This window comes from Aquarana catesbeiana, linkage group LG02, assembly GCF_042186555.1.
Source record: "Aquarana catesbeiana isolate 2022-GZ linkage group LG02, ASM4218655v1, whole genome shotgun sequence".
In the NCBI taxonomy this organism is placed as follows: domain Eukaryota; kingdom Metazoa; phylum Chordata; class Amphibia; order Anura; family Ranidae; genus Aquarana; species Aquarana catesbeiana.
Genome location: NC_133325.1, coordinates 656,783,248 through 656,797,214, shown reverse-complemented (window position 1 = coordinate 656,797,214; position 13,967 = coordinate 656,783,248). Strand labels below are relative to the sequence as shown.

At 41.9% G+C, this 13,967-nt stretch overlaps 1 protein-coding gene across 2 annotated transcripts in view; it reads right to left on the bottom strand.

The window, feature by feature from the left end:
* LOC141128918 (septin-4-like) overlaps positions 1 to 13,967 on the bottom strand; it is a 149,075-nt gene that overhangs the window by 30,382 nt on the left and 104,726 nt on the right. For both annotated transcript variants that reach the window (XM_073616570.1, XM_073616571.1), the window contains 2 exons: positions 13,627 to 13,750; positions 592 to 726 (listed from right to left, as the gene is read on the bottom strand). In XM_073616570.1, the coding sequence (XP_073472671.1) occupies positions 592 to 726; positions 13,627 to 13,750 (259 nt within the window). The remainder of the gene's footprint in view (positions 1 to 591; positions 727 to 13,626; positions 13,751 to 13,967) is intronic.

Here is a 13,967-nt window from a genome sequence, read left to right as displayed (position 1 = left end):
AGGCTGCTGGGTAAATTATGTTTTCGGCTCCACTGTAGTGAGTGGAGTGGTTGTTGATTGGGTTGGTCTGATCAGGATTCCTGAGCTGAGAGTTTGATTACTTCTGTCCCTCCCTCTACTCCCCTGAGACTCTGTTCAGGAACCGCCAGCAAAGAGGCATACCTGGTACTTTTGGGTATGAGTGGGGCACATGACTATTCCCCATCCTCCTAAGGTAAGTTTGTGTTGCTGGATCAAAGGTAAGTTAATTGAACTTGTTACTTTGTCCTACATAGGCCAAGCACAGGTTCACTTTATGCTAACCCCTAAACCTAACCATATCATAACCCCTAAATTAAAGGTCCCAAAAAATTCTATTGTGCTAATAAAACACTGATAATACAAGATATAGAAAAATATAATTCATCCAAAAAAAGTGCCTAAAAATTTCCCAGAAAAATACGTGCCTAAAAGTAATAATAATTTGAGTATTAGGTCAGCAAAAAAAATTGCTACATTGCATAACTGATACATCTCTAAAAGCAAACATGTGTCCAGAGCTACACTTAAAAAAATGTATATTAGTAATAAGTAAAGATATACTGTATGTACCCATGTCCAAGTGGAGACAGAAAATATAAACAACAATGTACTCGTGTATCCTGGAGATTCTTGCGATTTAGTCCACTCTCATCTCTAAAGTATTGCTCAAATTGTTGGTCAATATAATCAGCAACAGGCTTCCAGCTAAACAAATAAAAAATAAAAAAAAGCTTTATAACCTGTTATTAATGCTTTTTGATTAGACAAACAGTAACAAACATGCAGGTTTCAGAGAAACAACCCATTGTTTTTATAACTTTCAATACAAATCAAATTTTTAAAGAAGGAAGTTTGGGAACCATATTACTGCAGAGATGGAGCTTACCACTTCACGGAAGGAGTATATAATTCTACAAATGGAACATATCACATCATAGATGGACCATACCACTGCATTGAAGAATAGATGGAGCATATTACTCCATATAGGAGCATATGGAGTAAAATGTTCATTCTATGATGTTATATAGAAAAGCATACCACTCCATAGAAAGAGCATATCACTCTATACAAGGAGCATATCACTTCATAGAAGCAGCATATCACTCCATAGAAGGAGCATACCACTCCATAGAAGGAGCATGCCCCTCCATAAAAGGAGCATGCCCCTCCATAAAAGGAGCATGCCCCTCCATAAAAGGAGCATGCTCCTCCATAAAAGGAGTATATAACATCATAGATGGAGCATATTACTCCATCCAAGAAGCATATCACTCTATAGAAGGGACATATCACTCCATAGAAGTATTCCTCTCCACAGAAGGAGCATATCATTTCATATTAGAAGCATATCACTCAATAAAACAAAAATATGAGAGAACTCAAAGTTTTTCCCCATCCTTAGTGCAGGCTGCACTTACACTCATACGTGCATACCATATACTGCATGCACTTCGTTCACTATCCACAGGAGGCAGCTAAGAACTTGACGACAAGGCAATAACTTTTTACTACCAAAGATAACAGTTTATTCTTAATTTGTCTTACAGATGACACAAGCATTTTTTTTATAAAATCAAAAAGTTTGTTTTGAGACAAATTTCTTACATGATTACCAAATACAGTATATCATAATTAACTTTATATTTCTCCTGAACTTTAAAAAAAAAACATGCTTTTCCACATAGAGCAAAGCAGCGTTTGCTTTATTGCCTTCCTCCTCAACAGCACATATTCACCTTTCTTTAGCAGCCAAAAGCAAAGAAAATACTCCTGGATTGTCAAAAACTCATTTACATGGGGGGGGGGGGCGAGAACTGGGGGCCCAGGGTTGTCGGGAAGAGGCCCTTGTCCACATCAACATGGGGACAAGGTATTTTGGGGTGGGGGGGGCATGTTGAGGGCATGTGGCCTGATATGGTTCAGGAGGGGCGAGCTAGCTTGTCCCCCCCTTTCCTAGCCTGCCAGGCTGTATGCTCAGATAAGGTATGAATTTTGGGGGGGACCCCACACTATTTTTTTTTTACATTTTTCTATGTTCGGCAATGGTATTGTATTGCCGGCAATTTACTTTAAAGTATTTTTTATTGTGTTTTTCAAAGGATAACAGGAAATGTCATTACATCCATCATGTCAAGTAATACGCAAAGAAATTATACATTCAGATAATTCTACATATCAATAACTTAATCAATAGAGTGACAGTCATCATAAAAACACTTAACGTCCTAAGGAGCAGATAATAACGGATACTGTGCCGTCTCAGACCCATGTACCTTTCTTATCCTATCACACCATCTCCTCTACCTGCACCCCACAAGGGATCACACTGTGCCGGAGAGGAGAGAGATATCTGGCTTCTAGGGACCTTGAGTCAGCTAAAGATTTGAGGAAACCCCCTAAGCTTCCATTGGGGACTGTCTAAATGTTTGAACAATCAAAACTGACTGAATAGATCACTCTAGGAGTGATCCCGCAGGTAAACAATGAATATAACGCAACTAGAAGAAATGTGAAACAGCAGGAGTATGTCCCGAAGTCAACTTTACCGGTGTCCTTTTACAGGACATTGAAACACTGGGTCATAACCCGGGTTATCATGTAAGGGAATAGGGAAAGAAAGAAAATAGAGGGGGGGGGGGGTGAGGAGAAGAAAGTGAGAGAAAGAGAGAGCAAAAAGAATTAACAACAAGAGTTGGCCGACCACCAGTCAGTTCCTGGGTTTAAATAGTACTATAAGTGTGAATTTGAGGAAGCCCCTACGCCTATGTATTTGGACCAAGGTTCCCAAGTCTTCTCAAACTGTGCTGAGGTGTCTAGTATGGAGCTCACCATCTTCTCTTGAGCCATTATCCATGAAATTTTGCGTTTAGCCGCTATAATAGAGACCGTAGGAAGCTTCCAAGCTTTGGCTAAGGTGAGTTTAGCTCCAAGCAGAATAAAAAATATTAGTTTTTGCGAGTATTTCGGTGTTCCTGGTATTAGGTGATTGAGTAGAGCCGTCAGGGGAGACTTGGGAACGGTCATGGCTGTGACTTTAGATATGATGTAAAAAATTGTGTTCCAGAAGCTTCTGATTTTGGGACAGTCCCACCAAATGTGCATCATGGTGCCCTTCATATGACATCCGCGGAAGCATAGAGGAGAAACCGTAGGATACATAAGGGAAAGCCTGGAAGGGGTCAGGTACCATCTGGTGATAACCTTCAGGCTAGCTTCAATCAATGTGATATTGAGTATACCCTTAAAGGATCTGAAAAAATTTTTGTGCCAAAGTTCCAGATCCCATGATTCCTGTGTATCCTTCTCCCACTCCAGCATGAATGTTGATTTCCGACTGCTCGTTGCAAGCGAGGAGTAGATTATGGAGATCCCCCCCCTCTGCTCCACAAGCTGCCCACACCATAGTTCATACGGGGTGAATTGAGGTGGTTCAGGTTTCGATTCCCAAATGGAATGAAGAAAGTGTGACAGTTGGAAAAATCTGAACCTCTCTGAATTAGGTAGTTCCAAATGTTTAATGCAATGGGTGAGAGAAATTGGCCCAGTGGAGGTAAAATAGTTCCCGATCCGGTACATTCCCCTATCTAGCCACCACTGAAATGCTTTGATATCCATGCCCGGATGGAAATCCGGGTTGCGGAATATGTGGGCTAAGGGCTTGCTTTGTGACACCAAAGAAGGAGAATTCCTAAGAGTGTCCCAAATCCTCAGTGACTGTGACAATGAAGGAGATAGGACTGGAGGCCTAGACTTTGGAGGGCACCAGAGGAGGAAATCTATAGTGAGGGATGGGACTGCCTGCCTCTCCATTTCTACCCAATCAGCTCTGGCTGATTTAGAATAGACTATAGATAGCTGCGCTAATATAGCGGCTTGGTAGTACCAAAAAGTTTAGGGAGGCCCAATCCCCCCTTATTTCTCAGGCTGTATAAGGATTGTCTCGCAAGTCGATGACCGGATTTACCCCAGATAAATTTGACAACTTTGTTTAGGAACGCCATAAGATGGTCCTTTCTTATAGCGATCGGAAGCGAGCGAAATATATATAAGAGTCTCGGGAGGAGATTCAATTACCATCGCAAATATAAGTGGCGATAGCGGGCAACCCTGGCGGGTCCCTCTCGCTATTTTAATAGGTTCTGATAGTTGTCCCTGTAATTTAATCTTAGCTTCGGGGTTAGAATATAGTGATTTAAGTAGCCCAGTGAATCGGGGGCCAAAGCCCCACCTCTCTAGAGTGGAAAACAGGTAGGACCAAGAAACAGCGTCAAAAGCCTTTTGTAGGTCTAGCGACAGCAGCATACCCTTTTGATCACAGCCGCCATCCCAGCCGGATTGCAGGATAGAGACCACATCTACTGTTCTTCTGATTTGATCAGGACCCTGCCATCCAGTAATAAACCCGACTTGGTCCTTATCAATATAAGACCCAATAAAGGACGCCAGGCGATCAGCCATGATTTTAGTCATTTTTTTAAGATCATTATTGATCAATGATATGGGTCTATAGTTAGAAACCTCACCTGGGTCCTTGTCCGGTTTTGGGATGACCGTTATGAATGCAGCGTTCATCTGCTGGTCCTGGGGGTTTCCCTTGAATTTAGAGTTTATAAATTTGGCCAGGTACGGTGCTATAGTATTCGCAAATGTTTTATAATATGGTATTGAGAAACCATCTGGACCCGGGGCCGAACGCCTCTTTAAGTTTTTTATTACTGCTAGGACTTCCTCAGTAGATACTGGGGCTTCTAATCTATCCCTGTGGTCCGCCGTCAGCGTGGGAGTCTGTAGATTATCTAGGAATTGGATTACATCAGAAGGCCTATTCGACTTATGTTCGCTATAAAGGTCCACGTAGAAACCATGGAAGGCTTTCATGATTTTCAGAGGATTCGTCGTGTGAGGTTGACCTGCTATTTTAATTCTAGGGAAGGTGTAAGAGTGAGTGCGTGGCGTAAGTCGGGAGGCCAAGATAGATCCAGCTCTATCCTTTTGGTAGTAGTATTTCGCACCTTGCCATAAGATGCGTTTGTTTGCCTTGACTGTGAGAGCCAAATTCAGCTCACGGCGTGCCGCATCCAGACTGGACACGGGCACCCGAGCTGGATCTCTCTTGTGCTCCGAACAAAGTTTTTGAAAGGTCTTTTCAAGATTGTCTATGTCGACCCTGTGTTCTCTTTTAATTTGGGAGGTTATTTGAATTATTTTCCCTCGTATGGTCGCCTTATGAGCCGCCCATAAAGTTTCAGCTGAAACATCTGCAGTGTCGTTTTGCTGAAAGTAGTCAGAAATGGCCCTTTCAATTTCTACTTTCCTAATTGGGTCGGAGATTTCTTTTAGTCTCCAGAAAGCAGGTTTGGTTTGTAGGGCTTGGTTGTTTATTATAACACTCAACAAGGAGTGATCAGACCACACCGTGTCTGTGATCTGTGCTTTTTGGGCCGTCGGGATTAAGCTATTTGAGAATAACAGATGATTCAGTCGGGCGTAAGATTGGTGTGCGTGGGAGAAATGTGTATAATCTTTTTTGGTTGGATATAAATCCCTCCAAATGTCTGTGCGACCCTGTGAGTATAACAATTTAGCTATCTTTGAACTATTCCTGGTTGGGCGGATGGTTTGGGCACGGGGAGGTTTGGATCTGTCTAGGCCCTGGTCAAAGGCGACATTAGAATCTCCGCCTAAGATTGTGGAGCCTTTCAGTAGGGGATCCAGCGTCTTAAACATGTTACTAAAAAATTTAAGTTGACCTGCATTCGGGGCGTAATAGGATACTAGGAAAAACAGTCTACCCTCTATAGATTCCTTCACCAGGATATACCTCCCCTCTGGGTCCCGCAGCACCTGCTGTAATGTGAACCTGCAAGTCTTTGAGATGAGGATAGCCACCCCTCTGGTTTTATCTTCCACGTTAGCTAAATAAAACAAGGGGAACTGGGCATGAAGGAAATTGGGTTTGTACCGGATTGGGAAGTGTGTTTCTTGGAGAAACAGAACGTCAATTTTGCGGGATTTCATATAGTCTAGAACCTTCCTTCTTTTGGAAGGTGAATTTAGCCCTTGAGAATTATGAGTTGCAACCCTCAACAGGGAAGACGATGATTCAGCAACAGCCATGGAGCAGAGGGGGTGGACGAACCACAAATCCACCGACGCTTACCTGATCTAAGTAGCTGTGGGGAACTGAGGCCAGAGCAGGAGGGGGAATCCGTCGCTTCTTGCGTGGAAAATGGACATCAACTGGTAGACGGCCAACTGTGAAGAGAAGAATTGTTAGAAAGGTAAGACTGAAAGGAGAAGTAAGGGAAGGGAAGTGGGGGTGATGCAAGCCCCCGAGGGGCTTGAAAGAGCGGTGAAGGTGAACACCACTCATTGAAGAAGACGACACGTACAGGGTGGACTCCTAGCCCAGGGAGAAGGAATGACCCAATCCGTGGGGTAGGGGGAGGCGAGGCGTAACTGCCCTAACCTCGGCGCATCTTTAAATGGACAACGCTACTATATAACAGAATCATTCTGATTTGAGGCACTACCTGGTAATCCCTTCCCCCCGCCCGGAGAAATTAGAAAATCCGGGGGGGGGGGGCGAGCACCTCAGGTACCCATCCCGGGGAAACAGTATCGAATCCACATAAAAAGTACTTCTACAAATATTGTTATGGGTTAGACCTCGACGGCCAATAACATAGATGAATCAATGCCTAAAACCCGTTAGGAAGCCAAGTGTTAAACATAGGAATAACATTAAACCCTGACCAATAACCATGAGGGCCTACATCAACCTTATAACCATATAATTAACTCCTACTAGAAGGGCCTCTATAGGCCGCTAAGGGTACAGATACCAGAAGCAATTAACTCATAAGTAAAGATAGGAATGGGGGAGGGGGGGGGAGGCACTTAAAACCAGCAAAAAAGTTTATCTCGCAGTGTGAAAAAATTATTCCTCCTTTCCCTTCCTTCCCCGTCCCAAAAACAAAACAAAAAACAAAACACTGTTACAGAAAAAAAAATTCCTTTTTTTTTTTTTTTCTCTTTCCTTTTCTTCCCCCCCCCTCCCCCTTCTTTCCCCCCTCCCCTCCCCCTTCTTTCCCCCCTTTTTTTCTTAGAAAAAATCTTGGGGGGCTAGTGGATATTCACAGGGGCTAGTGGAGTTCACAAGGGTATATCTACCCCAGAGTCTCTCGGAGCTCAGATTGACTACTGAGGAGAGAGTCCCATCAAAAAGTTAACAGCAAGAAAAAATCCTTGACTCGTGGTATCATGGAGGTCTGGCTTCTTTGGTGCGTTTGTATTTAGGTTTGTCCCAAACAGGCTGTAGGGGACTCGCTGGAGAGGGGCGTTTGGAAGAACCCCTGGAAGAGTTGGTAAGGTCCATTGCTGACTCTTGTGAAATGAGGCGAAGATCTAGAAGTATCCGTTCACCTTCTGGTAAACTGCGGAAGGAATGTGTCTTGCCCTTGTAGTCAAACTTCAGTGCAAAGGGGAAAACCCATTTATATTTGATTTCACGTTGAGATAAAATAGTGAGTAGGGGTTTCAGCGACCTCCTTTTTTGTATTGTGGTAGGTGATATGTCTGCGAATACTTGTATCTTGTATGGTATGACCTCTGCACGTAAGAGGCTGTTGATATCTGCACTTTTTCATCACTTCTTCCTTAATCGAAAAGTAGTGAAGTTTAACCACAATATCCCTAGGCAGGCCATCTTTCCTCGGGGGTCCCAACGTTCTGTGAGCTCGATCTATCTCCAACTTATGTGAAGGAATGTCAGGGATAATTTGCTTGAGAAATTCCTGAACTACTGAGATGGTGTCCGTTATCGATTCTGGGAGCCCCCTAATCCTAAAATTCTCCCTTCTGGATCTATTTTCAAGATCATCAATACGCGAGAGAGCAACGTCCAGTTGATCCCGTAACACCTGGATGTGGGCAGAGTTCTGTCTAGTTTTAGAAATGGTTTGGTCAAGTTTGTCTTCAATAGCTTCCATCCTGGAGCCCAATACTTGGAAGTCTTCCCTGATATCTCCCGTGATTTTAGCTGCAGTTTGAGCCAGGCCTCTGTCTAAAAGGGCTAACAATTGTGAGAAGAGGTCCGGAGCGGAGAGTAGTGTGTGAGGAGATGTCTGTCAGTGCAGGCTCTGTCACAATGTTAGGAGATGAAGGCCCCAGGGGCGAGTGCTGAAGCTCCTTCCTTAACTGTTCAGTAAGGGGTTCTGTAAATGCTGTGGTGGGTGCCATAGGCTTGAGGGTACTCACTGGGGTCCCAGGAGGGTGAGAGCGAGTCACTGCGGCATATGATAGCTTGTCTCCTGGGTTCTCCTCAGCGCCCTGTGAAATAGGCAGCATGGCGTCCGCCATCTTGGATTCGGCCCGCTCCGCCGAGGCTCTGAAGAGCGGCTCCAGGTCTCTCCTGGACATACGGGCCGACATGAGCTAATGCCCCAGCAATTCCGCCCGCAAACAAGGTGGGTCTCGTGGCTCCTGGGGTCCCGGATCCCCCGCTACATGCGCCGGGTGGTTAGGGCAGTGCGGAGCTCCGGGCTTAAGCGGCCATCTTGGAGCAGTCTGCGCATGCGCCCCCATTGCCGGCAATTTAAATGTCATTTTTTTTTCTTTAGAAATGTCAGTTTTGCTACAGCAGGTTCTATACACAGTATAGATGTGGTATTGTTTTACTTTAAGAATCATTAAAATTACTGCTCCTGTAAAATTGATCTTTTAAAAAAAAAAAAATTGCATTGATACATTTCCCCCATATGGCCAATAATTTGCATATAATCCTTCAAATTGGGCACCCCCTTCCATTTTTTGCGATACAGAACTGCATTGCTTTAACTAACAATTGTGCATTCGTGTGATGTTGTACCCAAATAAAATTGACGTCCTTTTTTTTCCCACAAATAAAGCTTTCTTTTGGTGGTATTTGCTCATCTCTGTGGTTTTTATTTTCTGTGCTATAAACAAAAAAGAGTGTCAAATTTGAAAAAAAACAATATTTTTTACTTTTTGCTTTAATAAATATCCCCAAATTAAAAAACAAAAAACAAATTTCTTCATCAGTTTAGACCAATATGTATTCTTCTACATATTTTTGGTTAAAAAAATTGCAATAAGCGTATATTGATTGGTTTGCACTGTCAGAATGTTTATACTGAAATATCAAACAGTTCTATATTTATGCTAATAAGCAAGGATCTATATTTTAGGAGATTCCTACTTATTTCCACAAATCAATAAATAACTCAAATTCATTTTTCGTGCTAATTTGAAGACGAAAGGAATACAAAAAGATGTGCAAAAATATATTTATTTATTTACTAAAAATTCAGTGCAAAAATCATATCAAAATATAAGTGGTGATAAACAAAGAATATGAATCCAAATATCACTAATATGGGTAATATAGATGATGAGGAAATAACCACAAGCTTTTGTTACAAAAATACCAATGTATCCACACTTTTAACTATTTTGTAAATAGCTTCTCAATGGTTCAACAGACTGTGAAAAAAAACAAGGTGTTAATTTGAACACGTGACCGCTCTCTCTCAGATAACAGACCTTGCAAGCTCAGGTTACTCTTTAAAAACACATGGACAAAATGTTATACCATGTATGTATATGTGGTAATTTAACCAAGACTTCTGTTTAAGGTAAAGCTAAATTCTAATGAATTTTATCTTTAAACATACATCATAACTAAGCCATTTAATAGACTTTGAAAATAGCCTTATAAGAGCATACCAATATGTGTATTATTCTCTTTACTTGGAAAATAAACAACTTATACTGCAGTTAAAATTATCTCAATTTCAAGTTTGCTACAAGGATTAAAATGGCCCAGCTAAGCATATGTTCAAAAATTTTACCTAAATAGAATCTATTTTTTACCAGAAATCTTAAACTCTTTTTGTCTGAGATGTGTCAGCTGTTTTCCAATGAACACCTTTCCCTCTATGATCTTTCCGTCCTTCTCTCATTCTCTTGTTCCTCCAATCCTCCCATGTGTATACAACCTTTATCCCCCCAAAAAGTGGGTGTGTATTTGCTTTTCTCGTAATTAATTACGTCAAATGACGTGCTGTTTACTACGTAAACATGGCACCACTGTCTGGGGGCCATATTGGACTTTTGACATAGTTACCAACAGGTGGCAGTGTTGTATTAAAAATTATTTTGGAATGTTACTTGTCAATATATCACTCCAAATAACCTTTAACTTAAGCTTAAAAGAAAATCATAAATATGATAAGGATAGTCTGTTTTATGACACATTTGCCAGACTCTCTGTCTGATTCTCAGATATATAGTTCTAAGAATGTTTGGATAAGGCAATTAACTCTTGCTCTAAATACCTTCAGAATGAGGCAATTGTTACAAAAAGAATACTAGCTATTCATATGTATAATTTCACTAATATTCATTGTATTTCAAACATGCTATACTCATATTAATATACATATACTAACATATGTCAATGAGTAATATCCAACATTAGATAATGAATATTATGAAAAAAATTATAAAAATACAAAAACCAAAATATATGAAATTGTTCATTTAAATAAGCACATAAATGCTCCAATATAATGGAATGATAATGCAATAGAAATTATTGCTAGTATAATTATTTGCTATGAATAATATTTGTTTCATAAGGCAACTTTATAAATAAGCCTTTTTTTTCTCAGTAATGATAATAAAGGGAAAAAAATCATCCTCTCTGTTCATTCTTCCCTTGAGACATGAGTCACCAGTCTCCTGATAAACAGCCACAGGTACCATGGTCAGTATTATCTTGTTTTTGTGTCTGAGACTTTCAAAATTTATGACCTGGTAGAATGTGTAATGCAGTTCGTAAAAAAAAAAATCTTTTGTAAAAGATAATATTCATCAGCAAATGAACTTACATTCACCCTTTTACAGATGAACACAAAATGGCTTCTAAGATGCTCATGAAAATATTTATATATATAATGATGTACAGAGGCCTTAGAAATGAATTCTATTTAACCCCAATAGTTCTGACAGCGCAAAAGTTATAGCGTCTACAAACTAGGGGATAGATTTATTGCTTTTTTATGGCAATTTTGTTATTTTTTTTACTAGTAATGGCGGTGATCTGCGATTTGAAACGGGACTGTGACATTGCGGCAGACAGATCGGACACTTTTGACACTTTTTTGGAACCATTGACATTTATACAGCGATCAGTGCTATAAAAATGCACTGATTACTGTATAAAAGTCACTGGTAGGGAAGGGGTTAACACTAGGGGGCGATCAAGGGGTTAAGTGTGTTCCCTAGGTGTGTTTCTAACTGTGAGGGGATGGGACTGACTAGAGGAGGAGCCAGATCGCTGTTCCTACTTAGTAGGAACAGACGATCTGTCTCTGCTCCCCTGTCAGAACAGGGATTTGTGTGTTTGCACACACAAATCCCCGTTCTGGCTCTCATGCCCACGATCATGGGTGGCCGGCGGCGATCGTGCCCGCCGGCCACGCGCATCGGGTCCCCCGTTGAGCAGTGGCCATGCGTGTGCCTGCTATGGCTCTTAAAGGAGCCACCATATGGGTATGGCGATTTGCGCAGTGGTGCCACTCTGCCACCCTATATCGGCATGAGCCAGCCGGCAAGTGATTAATAGGGTTCGAAGTTCGGGTCTAAACTTTTGCAATGTCCCAGTGTTCTGGCGCGAACCGAACCGGAGGCTGTTCGGCCCATCTCTACTTGGTATTTCTAGGTATGTTTGAGCATGTGACTCATTCCCTTTCCTCTCATACCCTCATTACTGTCATATCAAGGGGTTAATATGGCGCACAATGGAGGTAGCCGAGTACATATAACTAAAAATGGTGGGAGGAAGGGGGTGGGTTGGGGGTTCCTGAGAGGGGGAACTTGATGGTGGTAGTTAATGTTTCACAACAAGTTCGGGTATTAGTCCATGTAAGGATAAAATGATGCTGAATAAATGGAAGGCAGCCAGTCTATAAAAGCTAGAAGAAGCTCTGGAACAAATAAAAAAGAAAGAAGGACGGCGCCCTCTAAGTGCAGCATGTATGTTAAAAATATTTATTACAATAGATAAAAACACTCACATTTGAGTTGCTAAAAACCAGCATGTAAAGTAGTTTCATCCGCGTGCTCTCGGGGGATGTGGGTGTCACGGGCCAGTGGAGGGGTTCCTGGGATGTGAGTCCAGTAACCTGGGTCCTGGTAGCTGTTCCAGTGGTGCCGAGGGTCCTCAGAACCTCCGGGCGGCCTGACGAAGGAGCACGCATGCTCCGAACGTGAAGCACTGCCCGCCTCACCCCGCTCCCGGAAGTGAAGACGCAGGTCAGCACGGCGCTCCACGGAGGATCCATGACCGACATCCTGGCTGCCCGGAGGCTCTGAGGACCCTCGGCACCACTGGAACAGCTACCAGGACCCAGGTTACTGGACTCACATCCCAGGAACCCCTCCACTGGCCCGTGACACCCACATCCCCCGAGAGCATGCGGATGAAACTACTTTACATGCTGGTTTTTAGCAACTCAAATGTGAGTGTTTTTATCTATTGTAATAAATATTTTTAACATACATGCTGCACTTAGAGGGCGCCGTCCTTCTTTCTTTTTTACTGTCATATCAGAGTGGGGAAAGAGTCCTTAGCTCTCTGTAAGCTTCAGTTAAAGTAACTTATAACTTCACAGGCCTTTATATCTTGCACCTTAACAGAGTGGTTGGGGGAGTGAACACCATGTTGAAATGTGTGCAATAATGCACTGCAATGGAACAGCCAGGTGTGCATTATTGCACACATTTCAACATGGTGTATTTTGCACATTACTGTTTGTTGCAGTTAATTCATAAAGGCAGTTCATTCATTTAGAATGAGATGCTAGCTCACACAAGGAGAGGAAAAACCCGGCCGAAAAATGTATTTTTAAAATGCAGCATACTACAGTGCACAGTATGGTGCAACATGAGCACCAGTGCACAAAGCAAGGTCCATAAAGACATAAATGAGGGGTGGAGGAACTTAACTGGCCTGCACAGAGTCCTGACCTCAACCCGATAGAACACCTTTGGGAAGAATTAGAACGGAGACTGCGAGCCAGGCCTTCTTGTCCACATCAGCCACTGACCTCACAAATGCATTTCTGGAAGAATGGTGAAACACATTCCCATAGAAACACTCCTAAACCTTGTGGACAGCCTTCCCAGAAGAGTTGAAGCTGCTATAGCTGCAAAGGGTGGGCTAACGTAATATTGAACCCTACAGTTTAGGACTGGAATGCCATTAAAGTTCATGTGCGTGTACAGGCTTGCGTACCAATACTTTTGGTAATATAATGTATGTTATCATGCTGTTTCTACAGATTTAGGTGAAGCAACCATTCTCATATATTATACTGTGATTACTAGTTTTACAGTTTTTTGATGATAGTGTTATGTTTACGTTGGTTTTGTATAGTGTAACTACATGATTAGTATGTAAGGTTCCTGTAAAGCAAGAAGGGCTCAGATATGTGTCCAGCTCCATCTGACCAGTAATATCAGCCATAACAGCAGCAGCCTTTCAACAATATATCCAATGTGTATTAATAAACACACCATTCCTCATTATTTATAGCATCTCCAAAACCTGGTGTGTCCACAACTGTCAGCCGTAATCGAACACCCTTCTCCTGAATGTCCACCGTCTGCTTTACAATCTCCACAGTCTGTGTTACTCGCTCTGTGAATAAAGAGGATGAAGCCTTCTATTAGTCTACTGTAGCTTAGCGGTATATTTATAATCAAGTGAAAAAATTGACTTGGCTAGACTTCTCTGAAATTTCACTTTTCTTTGATAATGTTTTTTGAGATATTATCAAAGAGTAAAGTTTAGACCACCAAAATATTTTAAAGATACTTAGAAAAAGGAAATGCTTGTTTCATAATTGTATTGTTGT